This window comes from Henckelia pumila, unplaced genomic scaffold, assembly GCF_033568475.1.
Source record: "Henckelia pumila isolate YLH828 unplaced genomic scaffold, ASM3356847v2 CTG_461:::fragment_3, whole genome shotgun sequence".
Lineage (NCBI taxonomy): Eukaryota > Viridiplantae > Streptophyta > Magnoliopsida > Lamiales > Gesneriaceae > Henckelia > Henckelia pumila.
This window is the reverse complement of record NW_027331831.1, coordinates 5,234,375-5,241,855: the sequence shown is the minus strand read 5'-3', so window position 1 is coordinate 5,241,855 and position 7,481 is coordinate 5,234,375. Positions and strand designations below refer to the sequence as shown.

The 7,481-nt window shown below is 29.8% G+C and overlaps 2 protein-coding genes across 2 annotated transcripts; one reads left to right on the top strand and one right to left on the bottom strand.

Moving 5' to 3' along the window:
* Positions 1 to 870: 870 nt before the first annotated feature.
* Positions 871 to 3,248, top strand: LOC140871931 (protein FAR1-RELATED SEQUENCE 5-like). The gene is made up of 4 exons (XM_073274675.1): positions 871 to 2,013; positions 2,114 to 2,878; positions 2,954 to 3,061; positions 3,174 to 3,248. The coding sequence occupies exons 1-4, from the start codon at positions 871 to 873 to the stop codon at positions 3,246 to 3,248; spliced, it is 2,091 nt and encodes a 696-aa protein (XP_073130776.1).
* Positions 3,249 to 4,735: 1,487 nt separating this feature from the next.
* On the bottom strand, positions 4,736 to 6,488 carry LOC140872356 (xyloglucan endotransglucosylase/hydrolase protein 2-like). Its single transcript, XM_073275175.1, has 4 exons — positions 6,302 to 6,488; positions 5,705 to 5,808; positions 5,344 to 5,543; positions 4,736 to 5,161 (listed from the first exon to the last, which is right to left on the bottom strand). Exons 1-4 carry the CDS (start codon positions 6,465 to 6,467, stop codon positions 4,792 to 4,794), a joined length of 840 nt encoding a protein of 279 aa, XP_073131276.1. The 5' UTR covers positions 6,468 to 6,488; the 3' UTR covers positions 4,736 to 4,791.
* Between the last annotated feature and the right edge of the window lie 993 nt (positions 6,489 to 7,481).

Here is a 7,481-nt window from a genome sequence, read left to right as displayed (position 1 = left end):
TCTTTCTCGTTGTTTTCTTCTTCCGACAACTAATCATTTTTCTTCTGTTTTCTTGCATTCAATTTTTTATTTTTATTTTTATTTTTACAGGAAAGACTCCAACATAAAGGTTCGATTTCTTGATCTTTTACATGTTTATTTTTATTTATTGTTAGGCTGCTGAATTTTGTTTATTTTGTTTTATTTGTTTGTTCTTTTTATTGTATTATATATATATATATATATATATATATATATATATATATATATATATATATATATATATATATCCATGCAGGACTAGTTTTTATCTTATGATATTTAATAATTTTTTATAGTGATGAAAAAATTTTCTTCGCTTCTTTGTTTGTACTTTTGTTTTAAAATTATTTTTAAGTTAGTTAAAAGAAAATATATGATTCTGTATATTAAATTAATTAGTATGTTATATTTTTTATCGTGAATTTATTAATCAATAATCAGTAGTTATATAAAATCATGAATAATGTAAGTGGTTTTTTTAATTTTGAATTTGCCTTTCATTTTTGCATATTTTAGAAAATTGTCCGTGATGTTTTTTTTTCAAATAATATTTGTAAAATATTATAAACAAAATTAGTAGTATAAAATTCTAAGATTAAAAATTTTTCATTACAAATATTATATTTATCACTAATAAGGTTATCATTTGTGATATGCCACTCTCTTTTGATTGACATTGGTTGCAATTGATGTACTTGACGTTTTAAGCTTTGATTTATTGTTTTTGGATATTAGTTATATTATTTTTATTAATTTGTTGTTTTTGATATATAAAATAAATTTATTGAATTTTTTGTCAATGTCTTTGAAATAGAGACAGAATTGATACGTCAAGAACCGAGATTCTTGATGGATTCTACTTCAAATGAATTCAAGCCTAAGATTGGTATGATATTTAATAGTCTAGATGAGGCTTGGAAGTTTTGGATTGAATATGGTGGAAAAATTGAATTTGGAGTTAGGAAGCATTATTTTAACAAGAACAAGAACACTGGTGTTATAACTTCGGCTAAATATGTTTTTTGTAAGGAGAGTGTTCGTAAGGAAGACAAAAGAGATTCTTCGACACGCAATCCTCGGCTTGAGACTCGAACGAATTGTAAAGTAAGATTGGGAGTCACATTTGTGGACAATAAATATAAAGTTAATGAGTTTATTGAAGAGCACAATCACCTGCTCCATCTTCAAGAAACAGTTCATATGTTGGCTTCCCAACGTAAAGTGACAGAAGTCCAATCATATGAGATTGATTTGGCAGAAGAGGTTGGGCTTAAACATAAATCGAGTTTTCAGTTGATGAGTAGACATGCAGGGGGAATAAATGGTCTTGGTTATACCATGTTGGATGCAAAAAACTATATTCGTTCCAAAAGACAAAAAAATATGGTATATGGTGAAGTAGGTTGTCTGATGCGATATTTTCAACAACAATTATCTAAAAATCCATCATTTTATCATGCCAATCAGATGGATGTGGAAGAACAGATAACTAATGTTTTTTGGGTCGATGCAAGAATGATAATCGACTATGAGTATTTTCAACAACAATTATCTTCTCAGGTTTCAACTTTCAATCATCATAGAGGATCGGTGATTTTTGGTGCAGCACTTTTGTATGATGAGACAGCATCATCCTTTGAATGGTTGTTCAAAACCTTTTTAGAGGCACACAAGCAAAAAAAACCTCTCACTATCTTCACCGATCAAGATCAAGCTATGGAAAAGGCCTTACAGGAGGTGATGCCTGAGATATTCCATGGATTGTGTACATGGCATTTAATGCAAAATGGCATCAAACACTTGGAAAACTTGATGAAAGATCGTTCTCATTTCTTGACTGATTTTAAGAGGTGCATGTATGGCATTGATGATGAGACTCAATTTGAGGAGGCACGGAGTATTTTACTAGCACAATATAATGTTCATGAAAACACATGGTTGCAATCCACTTACAATATAAAAGAGAAATGGGCAGCTTGTTACATGAAAAAGGTTTTTACTCTTGGTATGAGGAGCACACAACTCAGTGAAAGCGTCAATTCTGATAAAACCCGACTTAGATATAATGCAATTTTTTAAGCACTTTGAACAGTTCTTGGATGAAAAGCGTTACAATGAGTTAAGGTGTGAATTTGAGACACGCCAAAAATTACCGAGATTAAAGCTAGAGAGTTCTCCTATGTTGCGTCAACTTTCTGAGATTTATACACCTACTATATTTAATCTATTTCAAATGGAGTTTGTTTTGTTCGCAGCTGCTTACATAAAATTTAAGAATGAAACTCAACCATTATTTGAATATGTTGTCGGTTTAATCGATAAGGAAGGAGAATGGAGGGTGACATTTAATCCTAGCACCAAGATGATTTCATGTATTTGCCGAAAATTTGAGATGACTGGATTATTGTGTTGTCATGCTGTGAAAGTATATGATGTATTGGACGTAAAAAAACTTCCGGAGGATTATATCTTGAACAGGTGGACGAGAAAATCTAGGAGTGGAGTGGTACACGATTATATGGGGAATGAAGTTGATGAAGATCCTAAACGACAAAGTTCAGAACGATATAGAAAACTATGTATGATGCTCATAAGATTGGCAACCGAAGCATCCGTCCACCCATCAACTTTTTCTCTGGTGCATAATTCGGTATGTGATCTAACCAAGAAGGTCATGGAAATGCGTTTGACTAGATTGAGCCAAGACAACAATGATAGTGTCAGGGCATCATTGACAGGACCTTCCGTGATACAAGCAAAAGGATTCAAGAAAAGAATTGGTGTGAAAACGTCGAGGAGGTTAAAGAGTTGGGTAGAACTTCAAGCAAAACGAAGAAAAATAAGTTCTAGAGTCAAGGTAAAAATAATTATTACTACTGATATTTTGTGGAAAAAAATTATCTATTTGCTTATTTTTTTATAATTATTGTAGGACGTTGGAACACATGATGAATTATATGTACCTTGCTCAGCACCTTCGGTACCTCAGGCATGTCTTCAAACAACTGGAAGTCAATTCAATTTTACCAAATTATTGATGGTATGAACTTTAATTATATCTAAAATTTTTTGGTGTGTAAAAATTTTAAGCAAAAAAAAAAATTCTTATGAGTTGAAAATGTTTTTATAATTTGTATTCTTATTTGATGTAGGCACAGCTTGATCATCCTCAGAATTCTCTTGAACCCATGGATTTCAATGGAGATATATCCAATACATGTCCTTGAATATCTATGTTTCTTTTTGAAGGAATAATATATTAAGATTGTTAATCGAAATAAAGACTCAAAATATATGAGTTATTATTTTTGATGGAAGTGTAGTGATTACTTTTAGTTTTATTCAATAACGCGTGATGAAAATATTCTACATTTTAAGTTAAACATTAACATGTTAATAGTCTTATATTGTTAAAAAATTTATTAAAAAAATTAACAATACTCATAGCATTCTGCAAAATGATACAAAGGCATTATTAAATGATAAAAAATAGTATTATTAATATAGTATTTAAGATATAATTTTTTGAAATAATATAATATTTAATATTAAAATCACGAATTTAACTTTTTCTTTCCGATAGGCGATAACCATTAATTTAAGGTCAATAAATTAAACTATATATTGTTTTATAATAAATTTAACAAAAAATTAATATATTGGATGGAGGAGAAAATAAGAAAAGAAGAAAAACAAAAGAAAAGGAAACAATTAATGTAAACTTAAAACTTTTTACTAAATTAAAAAAAAACCATATTAATGAAACCCAAAAATTCCTTAATCCTTACGTATCAATATTGTATTTAAGATTTGCAATTGGTTTATAACTTACCATAATTAAGGGAACAGCATCCCCTGCAGCAGGGGATCCGTTCCCCTTTCGAACATGCCACTAAATTAATAACTCAATTTACCTATTTTTAGGGATGGTAATTGATCGGGTCTAGACTTAATCCTGTATTAAACCCGTCCCGATGGAGCAGGTTTAGACCCGACCTAATGGGTCTAAAAAGATGTGGAAAGTTCCCTGGTTTGACCAAACTCGTCCGCCAAAATATACTTACATATATATAGATATAAAATATATATGTATATATTATTATTATTATACTTAAATAATTAATACTCTAGCCATAATTTTAGTTTATAAATTTTTTTATTGTAATGATTTTATTTTATTATTATATGTTTAATATAAAAATATATCATTAATTTTTTCATCTCATTAATTATCTATTGAATACAAGTTAATAGATTTTAAATAGTGATAATATTATTTTTGTACTGAATATTATTATTATTAAATTTGGAAAATAAATTAAATGATTTTTAAACTTTTTAAATTTTTTTATTGAAAATTTAAAATTATATAAAATTTGACGGCTCCAACCCGGATTGAACTAGTTAGGTTCATGGGTCCAGAGTTTGACCAAACCTATATGATATAAATTAATATAATAAGTTATATATATATATATGTATATATATATATATGCCCTCAAGTAGTGTCGAGTTAGTGGAAAAATTCTTGATAAATGGTTAAAAATTCGATTTCATAAACATACACCTTCTCGTGCGAGTCTGTCGCATATGACTTATATTTTTCTAATATATGTCGCGCATATGTTTCTTTCAGTGAATTATTATTCATTCTTATTATGTAAAATAAAATGATTTATCATCCAATAAGCAATAGGTTGTCATCATATTAATTGAACCAAATGACAACATTGTAAAGAACCTTTATTACAATAAAATTGAGTTTACTCGTTACTCATTAAGTGAGCATTCCGGTTTCCAAGTAATCTTGTTGGAACAATAGTCATAAAACATATAAGATTTCTTGTATTTATTCATTTGTTGTTTTTGTGCTGCACTCAGCTCCCAATATTCAGGTTTGTTCCAAAAATATTGCTGCGAAGAACAGTGCGAAATATCCCCGGATTTAGCCGGCGCCGAGCACGCATCGAAACCAAAATCTTGATATTGGGCTATGAAAGGGGCTTCGCTCCATGTAACAGGTCCCGCAAATGGTGCATTCCATATGCTTGCATCTGCATGCATCGACTTGTTTGGAAATGTTATCCCTTTGGCACTGTTGTTCTTGAATACTCTTATGGGAATGTTATCCACCATGAATCTAAAATCACATTCAACAAATATGAATTTAATTATATAAACCATTTCATTCTAGTATTGAATAAATTAAGGTTTTTTTTGGAAAAATAAAATTAGTTAAGTTTTGTTCTTAATTCAAAATTTGGCTAAGTTGCATGTCAAAATTATTGGATTTAAGCATCACATCAAAATTGAGACACTTACACTATTTGGTGTGAGTTCCAGATAATTTGGTACATATGAAAATCTTTGGATGGATCAAACCACAGATGAAAGCGTTGCTCTCTCCGCCCTCCGTCATTAAGGAAAATATTCGTTTGTACCATTCTATCCATACCCCAAAACTCGAAATCGAGCTCAAAATGGTTCTCTTGAGGTGTGCCATCATCTGGGTTCGAAGTCAACTGTCAATTACACAAATTAACAAACATGTATAAATAAATAATCTAGATTTATATTCATCATATTCATATATATGATCAAATATATGTCGATATTAATTATGTTGTACGTAGTGTATATCAGTTATTAAAGAAATCATAGCAAAAGTTAACAATTTACGTACATAGAAGGATGTAACAATCCCCCTTGTTCTCTTATCTGGTGTCTTCAACTTTATATGGAACGACCCAGATCCGAAGTCCAGTTTTGACTTAAATCCAGCACCACCTGTACATACAATGAAATATATATATATATATATATATATATATATATATATATATATATATATACATAAGGACATAATTAATTGATCGTGGATATTTTTCATGTTGTTATGTTACAGTGTGGAAAACATTTAATCCACTGTATATGTAGTATCGAGCCCTTGTCGCTTCACCAAAATCTATATCCGATGACAACGGTGGCAACTATGTCCAAATGTGATTACCCTATTAGCATGGATAGCTATTGCACTCAAACAATCGGTATCTCCAATACTTGTATTCTTTGCGAATCATGGAGATCGAATTCGATCATCTCGTTGACTCTGATACAAATATATATATACACACATATATTTGTGAGTGTATATATGTTATTGATTATGCAAAGTGTACTCTAAAAAACATAATACAAACTCAAAGAAATTTTTTTAAAAAAAACGAGTGATCAGAAATCAGAATAATGCAATAATAGTAAAAAATTCATATCAATTAACCTGAGTTTTTGTCCATCTTAAGTTGCACCTCAGTTCCTTGAGGATTAACCCAGAAATGATCAGTACCCCATAAATAGGTATAATATTGATCAAAACTATTATTTGCTCCATTTGATTTCATTGAAAGAACACTAAGAATAATGGTTAATATAATTATAAAATCCATTAAGTAATAGAAATATTTAAGAATAATAATGTGAAACTATTGTGTTATATTGTTTAGATTGTTGGTGGTATTTATACACGCAAGTAGAATTAATTGTTAATAGCTAATTAATTAGTATTGTTTAAATCTCCCATCCAGTTGTAAATACATTAAAGTTTATTACCTTTATTTGCAAAATAGATATCTCACATAAAATCAATAACAATTTACAGTTAAAACATTGTGGTAATTAAAAGTCAATGTGATTTTTTTAAAAAATATATTTGCTTTTCCCTTCAAATAATTTTGAGTAGCGATTATTTTTAAAGTTGAGTTTTAAAAAAAGCATTTGAAAAGCTATAAATATGGGCTTTTAAAAAAGCACTTATTTTAGCTTAGCCCATTTGGATTTGATAGATACTTTTTTTTAAAAAAATGTTTTTTTAAGCTATAATTTTTAGGTTTTGAAAAAACTCTAATTTTGACTTAAAAAGTGATTTTTTAAGCACTTAAATGGCCACGCAAACACTTTGTTAACCAAAAAAGTATTTTTTAAAAAAAAATGCTTTAGTGATCTGGCTTTTGAAATCAAATGAGACCTAAATAAGTGCTTTTAAAAGCACTTAAAATTTATCCAAACACATTTGTGTTAATAAAAGCACTTTTTTTTATTAAAAAAAAAAAAAGCACTTTTTCTTAATTGTATACTGAAACCAAACGAGTTCTAAGTGAGCGTTCAATTTATTCTCTTCTGCTTCTGTGTGAGGCGGCTGCTTTGTGAGAGAGAATGTGAGCGTTCCATTTTCCTTGTTCTGCTTCTGAGTGAGGCGTCCAAGAGAGTGATTGAGTGAGAGCAAGAAAGGAGTGAAGCATAGCATCTCTTTGTGTGTGCTGCTTCTCTTTCTTCATCCTTCATGTAGGGTTGGGATTTACTACTGTGTGTAGTGATGGCAGTAGGTGCCTCCTTCTGCTAATTAGTGCGTGCTTTCTGTGAGGGCGAGAGAGTGAGGCGGCCGTCCGCCCTTGAAGTCTGCC